This window comes from Elgaria multicarinata, chromosome 20, assembly GCF_023053635.1.
Source record: "Elgaria multicarinata webbii isolate HBS135686 ecotype San Diego chromosome 20, rElgMul1.1.pri, whole genome shotgun sequence".
NCBI lineage: Eukaryota > Metazoa > Chordata > Lepidosauria > Squamata > Anguidae > Elgaria > Elgaria multicarinata.
In genome coordinates, this window is record NC_086190.1 from 17,999,530 (window position 1) to 18,013,372 (window position 13,843).

The window sequence follows — 13,843 nt, forward strand, 5'->3', positions numbered from 1 at the left end:
ATGTTTGCGCTCTCCGCCTCGGAAGAACATGGTTTGAAATGAGGACCAGCTGCATGCGCTTAAATGTTTATGGTGGGGCCTGTTTGAAACGGACACATTTGTTTGCTTGGAAAGAGGAGGCTTCGAACGCCTTGGGGGGAGCCACACGAGAGAATGTGGGGGGATTTCTGCTCCAGCGGTGCTGTTTGGACTGGATATTGGGGTATCAGGACACATGGCCATCCTGTGTGGTAGCCATGTGTCAAGAAGTCATTCCTGTGATCTGTCCTGAATCTCCCACCAATCAGCTTCATGGGGCGACCCCGGGTTCTAGTATTATGAGAAGAGAATGATGTCTCCTTGTCCATGGTCTCCATAATAGTAATCTGTCCATGCACCAGTTCTGGAATTCATTTTAGAAATCTCCTAGTCAAAAGGGAAAGCGGGTGAAGGGCAGGGGGAACCCATTTGCCATCCCTGCACCGCCGCAAGGACGGGCATTTCGCTGGTCGTGCAAGAACAGGCGGCATTTCTGCTCACAGCCGTGAAGCAGCGACCGTAACACAAATCACGGCGAGATCAAAGCGATCCTCCAACCTCTCTCCAGGATCTGTTCGTTTGATGTGACGTCTATGGAAAAATTGAAACAGTTCCCCCCTGGGGATATGCGGTTCCTGTTACAGCTCGAGTGGTCACGGAGCGCCCCATCTCATCCGTATCAAAGAATGCACCAGCAGCTCCAGTCGTTTTATTTTTGTCGGGCAAACGTTTCCCCCCACTTTTTTTGAATTGCGACTCCTGTTAAAAAGTGCATACGGTTTCCACCTTACTTCTGAGCATGGGAAAAGTGGATGCAGCCATACAACAAAAACAGGGATGGGTGGGAGGTGGGAGTCAGTTAAAACCCAAACCAGAACAGATCCTGGAAGGGCTATAGAGTTGGATACCAGGCTGAACCCAGATGTTTTGCTGTCTGAGGCCAAGAGGGGCTGAGACTTAGGAGTGCATACAGAAGGTCTCAGGTCCAATCCCTGTTAGGGTTGGAAACATATCTGCTGGAAACCCTGTTGAGCCGCTGTTTGTCAGTGTGCAGATCTAGGGCTTGTTCAGACAACACGCTAAGCCACGGTTAGGCCGCTAACCCTTGTGTAGCAAATGGTTAGTGAGCATGTTTAAACTGTTCACATGACACGCTAAGCCATAAGGTTTAGTCGAAAATGCTTAACCACCATGGTGTTGCATGTTGTCTGAACAGGGTCATACTGGGCCAAATGGACTCATGGCCTGACGGAGTAGAAGGCAGCTTTTTATGTTCCTTCAGCACCACATCCCACTCCAGGTAGGACAGGTGGCTGGATCAGCACTTGAATCTTTCTTCACTTGGAAGAGCATCGTCTGCTGCAACAGAGGGCTCATGCCAGGTCACGCGGCACATAGATCTTGGAGCTATGCACCCTGCTGCCACCTCCTGGCATCCGCCGCCTGAGGAAACCACCTCACTCTGCTTCATGGCACCCCTGACCCTGGTTGGATGTTATTGAACAGGTGTGTGTGTGCGAATTGTTTGGCCTGCTGTGGCATGGGGGACGATGGGAATTGCATTCCAAAATATCTGGAGCGGGCTAAGGTAGGATAAGGCTCGACGCAAGGGGTAGACAACCTGGCGCTCGATTTGGACTACAACTCCCATCACCCCCAGACAGTGGTTGGGGGTGATGGGAATTGCATTCCAAAATATCTGGAGGGAGCTAAGGTGGGATAAGGCTCGACGCAAGGGGTAGACAACCTGGCGCTCGATTTGGACTACAACTCCCATCACCCCCAGACAGTGGTTGGGGGTGATGGGAATTGCATTCCAAAATATCTGGAGCGGGCCAAGGTGGGATAAGGCTCAACGCAAGGGGTAGACAACCTGGCGCTCGATTTGGACTACAGCTCCCATCATCCCCCCGACAGTGGTCGGCGTGATGAGAATTGCAGTCCAAAAATATCTGGAGGGCGCCAGCTTGGCTACACACTTTGGGACAGATGCCAACTCTCTCCCCCCCCTAAAACCCACCAGTTGGTTCCTCCCTCCCTATTCCTGTGAGCCTTCCCCCCCCACTGAATGGTTTCTCCCTCCTGTCCCCTCTTTCTCCAATGATACCCATTTCCGTCTCCCCCCCCGCTCGTCTCACCTCAATGGTCTCTCCCACACGTAACTCTCCCCTCCCACAACGCGCCGCACCCGAATGGTCTCTCCCTCCCCTGCCAAGCCGGCGCAGGCGCAGGCGCGTGCGGGCGCGCGTGCCTCCCCGCTCCATACTTGGCGATGCCCGGCGAGGCGCCCGCTGATTGGCTGGAGGGAAAGAGGCTCGCGGGGAGCGAGGGGGCGGGGCCTGGCGGCGGTTGGGGCGCCGCTGACCCGGATGTGCAACTGCTAGGCAACGGCGGAAGTGGCTCGCGCGCTCCCACACCGAGGGGGGAGGGGGAAGAAACGGAGGAGGGCGGAGGCAGTGGAGGAGGGCCGCGGCCTGGCTCAGCGCTCGGAGACGCACGCAGGGGCACGCAGGGCACGCACGCACCCAGGCACGGAGAGCCGCCGCCGCCGCCGCCGCCGCTGCTCCTCCTCCTCCTGCTGCTGCTGCTGCTGCTGAGAGCCCCGGCCCGCGGAGACACCATGGTGAGGAGCGGCCGGGGGGCTGGGCGCGGGTGGGGAGGCCTCGGCGTTTCCTGTCAGGGCCTGCAGTGAGAGGGGGAGGGGGAAGGGATGCAGGCCTGGCCTCGCGGGGGAGGGGGGAGAACAGGGGGAGGGGCCTAGAGAACAGGGGGAGGGGAAAGGGCGGAGGGAGGGGGGGAGAGAGAGAGAGAGAGAGAGACCCCCCTCCTTGGGATCCATGAGACCCCATCCCCCTTGTCAGGAAGGGAAGAGAGAGGCCGCCACTACTGGAGACCCCCGCTCCTTGTCAGGAGGGGGAGAGAGAGGGACCCCCATGAGACCCCCGCCCCTTCTCAGGAGGAGGAGAACCCCCAAGTCAGGAGTTCCCCCCTTCCCTTGACAGGAGAGAGAGAGAGACCCCCATGAGACCCCTGCCCCTTGTCAGGAGGGGGAGACCCCCCCCAAGTCAGGAGACCCCCGCCCCTTGTCAGGAGGGGGAGACCCCCCCAAGTCAGGAGACCCCCTTTCCCTTGGCATTAGAGAGAGGTGTCTCCTATGAGACCCTCAGCCGTTGTCAGGAGGGGGAGACCCCTACCCCTCGGTAGTAGGGAGAGAGAGAGAGACCCCCTTTGTCACTATGGGAAGAGAGACCTTCTTGAGATCATCCCACCCCCTTGAGAACATCCCCCTTGTCAGGAAGGGAGACCCCCACCTCTTGACATTAGGGAGAGAGAGAAACCCCCCATTGAGATCCCTCATGAGGCCGTCCTCCTTGCCAGAAGGGGCAGAGATATCCCCTTGAGATCACCCCACCCCTGGAGAATGGAGAGAGACACCCCATTGAGACCATTCCCACCTAGAGTGGTGACATAGAGTTGGGGATTATGAGGTAGAGCTGGTGAGTTTGTGGGGGGCTTGTAGTGATGGTGGTCACAAGTGAGAAGGTGGAGATAGGGTGGAGAGAGGTTTTCCCCAAGAGGTGCTGTGGGGAGAGAAGGAAGGGGAAAGTGTGTGTATGTGTGGGTTGGTGGTGGGAATAGCGGTGAAAAGCATCACTTACTGCCCCTTCGCCCAGTGTTGTGTTGAAAGGGGGAGATGAGGGGCTGGAAAAGGAAATACGGCTGGTTGGGGAAGAGAGGTGCAATAGGGGAAAATAAGGGCTAGGCGGCGGAGGAAGGTCTTAGAGGCTTCCTAAATGTGTGTATGTCTGTTACTGAAACTCGCCTTCCCCTTCTCTAAGTCTGGACCAGTCTTCCCCAACATAGTGCCCTCCACATAACTCCCAGAATGCCCTAGCCAGCAGCTGGCCTAGTTTGTAAGCTACTTGGGGCAGGGCTTTGACTCTTTATTATCATTGTTGTTATTTTGCTTGTTTACTTTGTACATATTTGTGGCACTCCGGAATATCAATGGGAGAAGGTAGAAATGTGTGTGCAGGAGGAAGGGAGCAATCTGGAGGAAGGCTGAGTTTAGGGTGGGGGGGACAGTCCCTCATCACTGGAGGGGCTCTGAGGGCTGATCTTGGGTTGTGTTTTGGTGGAAAGAGAGGCTGAGCAGGCTAGAGGGTGTTAAGGGCAAAGAAGACGAGATCCAACTCTTCTCCCTCTTTCCCCAGAAGGTTGAGAATTAAGCAGGGGAAGAAATATGATGGGCAAAGGAATTTCCCTCAGGGATTGTGGAGCAGAGTGGATTCACGATGCTAGAACTTAGATACACTAAGGGAAAGATGGGGACCGTGGGTTGCTTCTGATCACTTTGGATGCAAACAGTGTGATGGCGGGGCGAGAAAGAATTATCTGGGGATTTCCAGTGCCCCGTTGGGAGAAAGTGATTCTTCATGGGCCAGGAGTTCATGGCCTGTACGCTTGGAAATTGCTGGAGCTTGCCTGGAGAATGGACATGCGTTGCTGTCTTGCACAGGCTGAAAGGCAAAACATATTTCACCATCGTGTGCACCTACTGGACTCCGCTGAAGAGATGTTGGTAGGAGACACTCGTTGAGTCACAAAGGTGGGGCACGTTGGCAGTGACTGTTGCATTGTGGTGTCGGCACAGCGTATAGGATGCGGGGAGGACCCCTTATTAGGACACACCTTATGCCTTTCAGTCAGGGTCATGCGGTTTTCCTGTTTCAAAGGCTGCCTTTGCTGTAAGTCGGCTGGGAAGCTTGAGGCGGTGATAGGAAGAGCAAAATGTTAAATCTGCCTTGTAGATGGGTGCAGACATTTACCTACGAGTCACAGGGCAATCTGGCAGATCTATTCCATCTATTCACTCAGAATGACTTCATGCTTATCCTTGGCAATTGCCTTTATTTTACGGCTGCTACAACGGGGATCAAACGAGGGCTTCTTTATTAAGCTGCTTGTTGTTCCAGTAAATATGGAAGTAGCCTTGTGAAGAGCCAGACAAGTTGGTCCATCTACCTTAATATTGACTACTTTGATTAGCGGCAGTTCCCCAAGGAGCCAGGGCTGAGAGTCATTCCCTGGCCAGAGGTGCCAGATGTTGGATGCTTCTGTCTGCCAAGCGTTGCGTTGTCCAATATGAACTTGTAGGATTAGGTAGAAGGTACGAGCCTAGCATGGTCTCATAGTCTGTAGGTTTCAATACAGAACTCTGTGCTAGCTCAGATATCACTTATACAGCAATGCCCATCCCTTGATCCCTTCGGATGACAACTCCCAGCATTCCAGGTCTTTGGCCAGGTCTGATAAGTCAAATTCCAAAAACATCTGAAAGGCACCAGTTTGGGGAAGACTGATATTATATAAATTCACTGGGGGTACCCAAATTGTTAAAGGCCACCTCCCTATATCTTAGTGGAAATTTGGCACAGACGTAGACAGGATGTACACTACTGCTTTAAAGCGCTTTATAACAGTTTTCACTACTGTTGGGGCCCAGGACTCGTTCCATATACAGTTGTCAAAACTGTTATAAAGCGCTTTAAAGCAGTAGTGTAGATCTGGCCCTAAGTTCATCCTGATGTCTCAAACAGGTGTAGGTCTTTCCCTCAACATCAAGGGAACCTCTAAAATTATTATTATTGTTATTATTATTTATTTATATAGCGCCATCAATGTACATGGTGCTGTACAGAGTAAAACAATAAAATAGCAAGACCCTGCCGCATAGGCTTACATTCTAATAAAATCATAATAAAACAATAAGGAGGGGAAGAGAATGCACCAAACAGGCACAGGGTAGAGTAAAACTAACAGTATAAAAGTCAGAACAAAATCAGGTTTTAAAAGCTTTAGGAAAAAGAAAAGTTTTTAGCTGAGCTTTAAAAGCTGCGATTGAACTAAAACAGGGTTAGTAGACAACCTGCTCCCTTGCAGACATTTTACACTATGACTCCCGTAATTTCTGCACTGGAGCTGATAGGAGTTGTAGTTCAAAACGGTCGGAGAAGACCAAATTCCCTACTCCTGTTTTGAAATAATCATTCTGTTTCGCTCTAGTCAGAAAGCTGACACCTGGGTGTGTAGCCCAGATACTTGGGGCAATCTGAAAACAGTTAAAATTCAGTTTACGGAATTGCTCGGCCTCAGTGGGATGTATGTTTGTTCCAGTAGCAGCCAGGAATGTAGATTCATGCTTGCAGAACTCCTGAGCACGAATGACACGTCACAAGCAGCCTATGTTTGTTTAGTTTCAGGGATGTACCCTGATTTCTGTTTACTGGGGCTTGCAGGCACCCAGGAGTACGCAGCCGTGTTAGGGATGCAATAGCCCCTGAAGCGTGTTTTTTTCTTTTCGCACTACAAATGAGAAGTGAATTTGTTTAAAGGAAGTTGGGAGGCGAATGACGAGAAACAACCCTGCTTCGGTGCGCAATTCTGCATAGCTTCAGAATTTCAGGCTGATGTGAAGTCTGTCTTGGAAGCTGGCGCGTTTTGCATAATGTCTCCATTTTTAAAAATTTAAAGTTTGATTTTGTGTGGAGTGGTTTCCTAAAACCTTGGGCTGTGGCTCAGTGGTAGATCCCGTGCTTTCTATCCAGATTCAGTCCTCAGCATCTCCAAGTAGGGCTTGGAAAAAACCCTGCCTGGAGAGCCGCTGCTGCCAGTCAGTGTCGGCAATACTGAGCTGGATGGACCAAAGGTCTGACTCAGAAAAAGGCAATTTACGATGTTCATAAAACCTGGCATAGCCCAATTTTCAAAGAAGTTTCCGAGAGAATCCCTTCGCTTTTTTTTTTTACTTTCAGTTTCAGAGTCAGTAAGCCTACAGACGCCAGTTACTGGGGAACATGGGCGGGAGGGTGCTGTTGCACTGTCGTGCTCCTTTTGGGCTTCCGACAGGCAGCTGGTTGGCTGGCCGCTGTGTGAGCAGAATGCTGGACCCAGGAGGGACCCTTGCCCTGATCCAGCCTCAGGGCTCTTCTTACATACTTACAGATTCACTTTCAAAAACGTTGCCTGAAGTAGGTAGCTTCTGAACTTTGCCCGTCACCCAGGACTCCCTGTGCCTCCTTAATCAAGCTTGATGTTATTAAAAGGCCTACCCACCTTAATTTCCCTACTATGCCCTCTAGTCAGTCTCTTTCCTGCCTCTGGCACGCCGGGGAAACACTGGTTGTCCACTTAACTTCTCGTTTGTGCGCGAAGGAAGCCTCAATTAACCCCAGCTCAAACTGGGTAGTTTTCTTTTCCCCTGAGCAGTTGGGTAGATGGGTATCTGTCTGATTAAAAGCTTAGTAGGTGGCAAACGCCGTTACGAAGGGTGCGCTACCTTAGTTCTCTTTGTACAGCGGTCTTGGGTATGGCTGTTCTACAGGCACCAGCCTGTAGCATTTCTCCAGCCCCGGCAATCAGGCGTGTTAAGTCTCCGGCGTGACATGTTCCTGGTTTGGTGTGCATAGCTAGTAGCGGTTATACGGTACTCGGCGCCAAACAGCAGTAAAACATAAAGCATACAGTATAATGTAGCGCGGGTCTATTTTTAGAGCTCTTGGTACTGTACTTGCTCATAGGAACGACTCCTTTTGGAGGAGGCACCGGCTGTGGCAAAATAGCAGTTCTCTTCTCTCTTTACTGCATCTCCCTCCCCTCCTCTACAGCTGACTTAGCACTGTAGTGTGAAACTAGAAGTAGACCGTCTCTCGAGCTATGTCAAGAAAGGAGCAATGAGTAGAACGGGTGTTTTGAACTACTGTTCCTGCCTGGGCCGTGTGTCTTGTCTCTCTCCCCCCCCCCCCCAGTCTGCCGTAGTTATTGATTTTCTTTATATAATGTTTATCACGATTATTTATATCCTGCTTCACGGGATACAAAATCCTGCTGCAGATCCGATACGCGTCTGACGAAGTGGACAGCGTTCCACGAACACTTCCACCAGAATAAATCTGTCATAAGTCTTCGAGGTGCTACAAGACACTGTGTTGTTTTTGCTACAGCATACTAACGTGGCTGTAGGCCTCTGGAAATCCTGCCAAGTCGCCTAAAAATAAAACCACAATAAATAAGATTAACAAATAAAGGTGAAAAAAGAGCAGGTGAACGGTTTCAATGCATCCTTACCTCCCTCTTCTGGAATCCTTCCCAAGGGGTAGTTGAGAGTTGGTCCTGGGGGTGTGATGAAAATCCACTGTTCAGTTGACTTTAAAATACATGGATCCCACCTTTTAGCAAGATGTATTTGTTGTGACCAGTTCCTGGTAATAATCTGTCCATCCTATTTCGTATTAATTGGGAGTAGTCTTCAAGGGCAGCTCCAGACATCAGTGCATTGCAGTAGTCAAGTCCAGAGGTTAGCCAGCTAAAGGTAACTGTGGCAAGGTTATCTCTCACCAAGAGAGGCTGCAGGTCTAAAACAAGGCACATGTTTCAATGCTAAGAATAGACCTGGGGCCTCCAAACTTTTCACTTTCAGGGAGTGTTCTTTGCATTACCTCTTTGTCAATTAGTTACCTGCCCCTTGCCCCCCCCCCACTGCCCCCAGTTTGGGGAAGGCTGCACTGAGAACCAGTGTGGTGTAGTGGTTAGAGTGTTAGTTTAGGAGTCAGGAGATCTGGGTTCTAGTCCACACTTGGCCGTGGAAGCTCACTGGGTGACTTCGGGCCAGTCACAGACCCTCAGCCCAACCTACTTCACAGGGTGGTTGTTGTGCAGATAAAATGGAGAGGAGGAGAATTGTGTATGCCGCCTTGGGTTCCTTGGAGGAAAAAAGGTGGGATATAAATGTAAAAAAATGAAATAGATATAAATGCAAAACGTGGCTATCTTCTAGCATGTAGAAAATAGACGGAGCACCTCTCGTGGGAGGTACTATGGTTGTTATCTGAGGTTTTCCTCCAGTTGCTGCCTCTGAGTGAAGTTTGGAGGATGGCAACAAGGGACAAGGCCTTCTTGGTGATGCCCCCTCCTAATTATCCAACACTCTCCCCAGTGAGGTCTGCCTTGCGACAGCATTAGCATTCTTTAGGTCCCAGGCTAAGACTTTTCTCTACTCCCAGGCATTTGCCAGCAAATGATAAGGTTTAAACTGGTCCTGGGTTTTTTATTGTTGATTATTTGAAATCGTTTTTAGTACGTAAATGATACTAGAACCTGGGGTCATATCCCATGAAGCTGGTTGGTGGGAGATCCAGGACAAATAAAGGGAAGGACTTCTTCACACAGCGCATAGTTAAATGATGGAACTCCCTGCCACGAGATGTGGTGATGGCCACCAACATGGACGGCTTCAAAAGGGGGTTGGATCAATTCCTGGAGGTGAAGGCTATCAATGGCTACTAGCCCTGATGGTTGTGTGCCACCTCCAGTATTTGAGGCAGTAAGCCTGTGTGCACCAGTTGCTGGGGAACATGGGCGGGAGGGTGCTGTTGCACCATGTCCTGCTTGTTCATCGTGTGAACAGAGTGCTGGACTAGATGGACCCTCGGTCTGATCCAGCAGGGCTCTTCTGATGTTCTTACGTTCTCAGAGCCCAGGCCAATTGGTGAATTGTGAGATTTCAATGGGCCGCATCCCATAGCCCCTGTGCCGTATGGCACGTCGACGCTTCCCAAGGACAATCAATCGTGAAACCGAGCAATTTGCACTCGGTTTCCTAGTCAACGGGAGGGCGGAGTGCTGCTTAAATGTCAGGCGAAGGAGCCAGATGGCCTCCTTTTGAAAAACAGGGGGTATAGTAGAGGGGGGCATTAAGAACCGTGTGCTTGGTTAGGTCATGTGCAGCAGACTGGGGAGGCTTTCTGAGCTTTTGAGAGGGTCACTCCGGGGCTCAACGCGTCTGCAAGTTGGGTGACAGCCTGGGTGCTGAAGTGGACATCGGTCCTTTCCTTCGGCGCTTCAGGCGGTCGTTAGGGAGGAGCCACTAAGCCAGCAGGGTCGTCATTTGTGCACAAGGTGTGGCTTGGAAACCAGACACGGTTACAGAGGAGAGGGGAGCTATGGATGGCTGTTTAGCAAAGGTTCTGTCTCAGTGGTGGAACACATGCTCTGCACAGAGGCGCCCCCAGCATCAGTCCCCTGTCTGAAAATCTTGGGTGTGGCTGTCAAAATCTTGGGTGTGCCCGCTTTCTCAAGGCGCAACCCTTTCCTTGACTTGGTTTCCCGACCTTTTCCATTTTTAAAAAACCATCCTGAAAGGCTGAACTGCCTCTTAAGTGTTTACAGCTAAAATATATATTGGTGTTTGGCCACGCCCCTTCCGCCCACCACTGGAATGCGGCCTCTGGGAGCGTCTCTGAAATGGATTTCGGCCCTCGGGCTGATAGTGACAGACAACGCTAGGCTACTTCGGACTCCTGGCTGGAATTGATATAAGGCCGCTTGCTATGTTCCTAACACCGACGAATGTCTAACTGCTGCAGGAGGGTGGCTGTTCGTAGATCTTCGACACAGCAGCAGACTGTAGATTTTTCAAGTTTGCGGGATCTACTCTTCGCCCGGATCTCCAGGTCCGGCAGCAAGAGCCTGGTGCAAAATTGCGGCTCACAACGGTGAAACGTGGTGCTCAGCCCAGGAACTAGTTTTCAGTTCCAGCACTGGGCTCTCAAATGACTCTCGTCTCTCTCTCAAGCGTTCTTGATTTTCAGCAGCCGAATTTAGGAGGGAGGTTGAAGTAGTTGTCTTGTTGCTTGCCTGTTGAACTGTTTGAAAGTGGAAGCTCTTTGCAGATCAACTGTTGATCTACCATTAGGATCACAACCTAGCTCTTGCCCTGTGTTACAGGACTCAGAACATCTCAGACACGCCCTCTGAATTATTATTATTTTTGCTTTACAGTTGGGAATGCAGTTCCTCTTTCGTGGCAAACTTTCTAATCTGGCGACGTCGCCCGTACTTCCTGTTTGCCATTTAAAACCTGCCTCGCATGAGTAATTTTTATAGGCGCTGTAAATAAAAACCTCCCTGATACTTCTCTAGGGTATTCGCTGTCCTTTTCCCGCCCTCCCCTCTCCTTCCTTCTTCTTTTAAAGCTGACGGCGCTGGCTGAGTTTGAAACTGATCTTCAGCTACCTGCCTTTCCCAGTTTATTTTTTGCACTGGTGCGAACCAGAAATAGAAAGAGGCCGGAGGGCTGGTGCCTGCGGCTTTGGACCCTGCTCTGCTCGCCGCATCTCCGTGCCGCCAGGGTCGGAAACATAACCCGGGCTTTAATGGAAGTTGAGAAAAGCAAGACGCAAATGGAACTGCAGGAGCAAAATGCCAGCCCGGAGTAATAAGATTTGGCTGGAAAGGGAGCTGTTCTCGTAATGCAAAGCCAGATTACAGCTGGCTCTACGGAGATGCGCAGACATGAAACTTGCTAGCTGTTGGCCGTTCTTCCAAAACCTTGTTCTTTCGTCTTCTGATGTTCTACAGCAGAGGTGCGGAACCTCAGGCCCGTGGGCCAAATCTGTAACTGGCCCCGCCCCTTTCCCCCCGCCCACCAATCATTTGTTACGGTTTCTCCTTAAAGCTTGACAGGCCTCTCCTAACTTTAAGTTAAATTATTGCTGGTATCTTTTGTACTACCGCTGGAAGTGTTTCTCCGAAACTGAATTTGGCCCTTGGGCTGGAAGAGGTTCTTCACGCCTGGAGTGTAGAGAGACGGGGATTGGGGGAAATGTTCAAGCAATCCTGGCCTGCATCTGGCCTGTGGGCGTTGGGATTTGCTTCAAATGAGAAGTTGTTTATAAATATTGTTAATAATATTAATAATAACAATATAGTACTTCATTGCTTGGGGTCCGAGGACCATTGCAAGATAAAAGCAATATCAATCATTAAAACAGTAAAAGGCTTTTACGTATTTTGAGCAAAGATCACAATTTAAAATCAACACATAAAACATCAAGAAGGTGAATAAAATTAAGCAAAATGCAGCATTTGCAGCCATAGAACATTGCAATTAAAAGGCTAAAAGAAGAGTTGAAATATTGTCAAGGTGCAATGTTAAAATGTTCAGATCTCTGAGTTACTACGGGCCCTTTAAAAAAAGAGAATCGGGTGAATAGGGGGACTTTTCTCTGCAACTTAATAATAATAATAATTCCTATGAGCCCCTCCAGGTATCTTTCTCGTCCCCTCACCTTTCTCTCTGGCTTTTGGCGACTCTCTGTGCTACACTCCAAGTCAGCAGGGTATCAAACTACTGATTATCTGTACGAAACGGTTGGGCTTTTAGTGCAGAAATGAAAGATTGGGCTCCGTCTCATAACGTTTAATGGACTGTGAACCAAGAGCCCTCTTGTTTGCTTTGGGAGAGCGGGGCGGGGAAGGACTTTGCGATAAACGCCCTGGCACTGTCCCAGGAAGCCGGCATGGTTCGAGGCGAGTCTTTTCCACCTCCGTCTCTTTTCCCACCGGTGCCCCCGTTGCAGTCCACTTGGCTGGCTTGCACGTATGCCAGTCAGAAGATATTCTCCGTGCCCTGGATGTAGATCTGTGAAATGACGAGTGGATGAGGAAAGAAGCAGTGGTTGTTCCTATATGCACACACACGCAAAGCACTGCTGGTGCTTGCGGGTTGCACGTGGGAGTAAGTTACAAACAAGAAAGCCAGGCAATATGTTGCCACGCTTAGTTGAAATCGGAACGCGATGGCCCTGTTCTTTGTCTTCGTTCAGAGCTCTCTGTATGTTGGCACAGGGCAGGGTTGTTGAACCTCAAGCCAAATCTGTCCGGTCTGGCATCCCAAGCCTCCCCTTGCAGGCCTCTCGGTGTCCCCTCTTCCTTTTCTCCTGATGGTTTTGTGCTCGCACACACATTCTAAAAAGATGAAATGCCTCTCCCAAGACTTAGTTACTGGTACCAAGAGCTTCAAACCTCCCGGGAGCTTCTCTGAAACTGAATTCAACACCAGCATAGACCTTCCGCAACTCGGAATAGTTTCCCACCTATGTCGATTTCAGTATGGACTTCCATGTTCGCTTCTTCCTTTTGGGAGCAGATGACGTTGCTGTGTCACCACCCATGACCCAGGATGCACGTGCAAGAAATTGTGTGCGTGTGTGTGTGTGATGTAGGAGTATAGGATGTACAGAAATGGTCTTGTCAACAGGCTGTTGGGACCAAGGTGTCTCCGTATAATGGTCCGTCGTAAACACTTCGGATTTCATACTCAGTTCAAACATTGTAATCTAGAAAACTGAGTCACTGTCTGCTATGTGTATCAGTGCACTCCTGGTGCTGCCTCACTGCTGCAGAGGCACAGGAAGCGACGTTCTCGGAGTTAGATTTGCCGGTAAACACTTGATTGCTGCTGGCAGCCCCGATACAAGTTTGGGAAATGCCCCTGGCTAAAGTGTAATTGGTGTAATTTTTTACTTCTTAGTAAAAATAGGAGTTTGTGTGTTGTGTTGTGTTGTGTGTATAGAGCTGTAGTTTCCCCTCATTTATATTAATTGATGGGACTTGGACCCTCCTCCTGACGCCAACGTTATTGAGTAATGGATCCTCTTTTGGGTAAAGTTTATAGTCCGTGGGTCTCTCTGGCACCGGATAAAAGCAGCCAAATTACACAGTTATGGTTAATGACAAGTCGTACAAATAATCAACATCCTTTCTATCATCCAGAAGATAAACATAGCCACAGAAACTGCCAGGTCATGAAAAGTGGCCTTTTCCTCTCCCGGTCTTAGGCCTGTTTCGTCGCGTGTGTAGCCAGTTCTGGGTATTGTTGGCCTGCGACTCCCCTCAGCCCACACCATGGGCTATGCTGGCTGAGGTTGATGGGAGTTGTAATCCTGAGAACATCTGGGGGGGCATTTCCCCCCACTACTTCCTT

General features: G+C 50.2%; 1 protein-coding gene across 2 annotated transcripts in view; it reads left to right on the top strand.

Moving 5' to 3' along the window:
• Window positions 1-2,366: 2,366 nt before the first annotated feature.
• CAPZB (capping actin protein of muscle Z-line subunit beta) overlaps window positions 2,367-13,843 on the top strand; it is a 66,550-nt gene continuing 55,073 nt past the window's right edge. Inside the window, exon 1 of one of the 2 annotated variants that reach the window (XM_063145487.1) lies at window positions 2,367-2,641. In XM_063145487.1, coding sequence (XP_063001557.1) covers window positions 2,639-2,641 — 3 coding nt within the window. In that variant the 5' untranslated portion in view covers window positions 2,367-2,638. The remainder of the gene's footprint in view (window positions 2,642-13,843) is intronic. The other variant, XM_063145486.1, reaches the window with a different exon arrangement.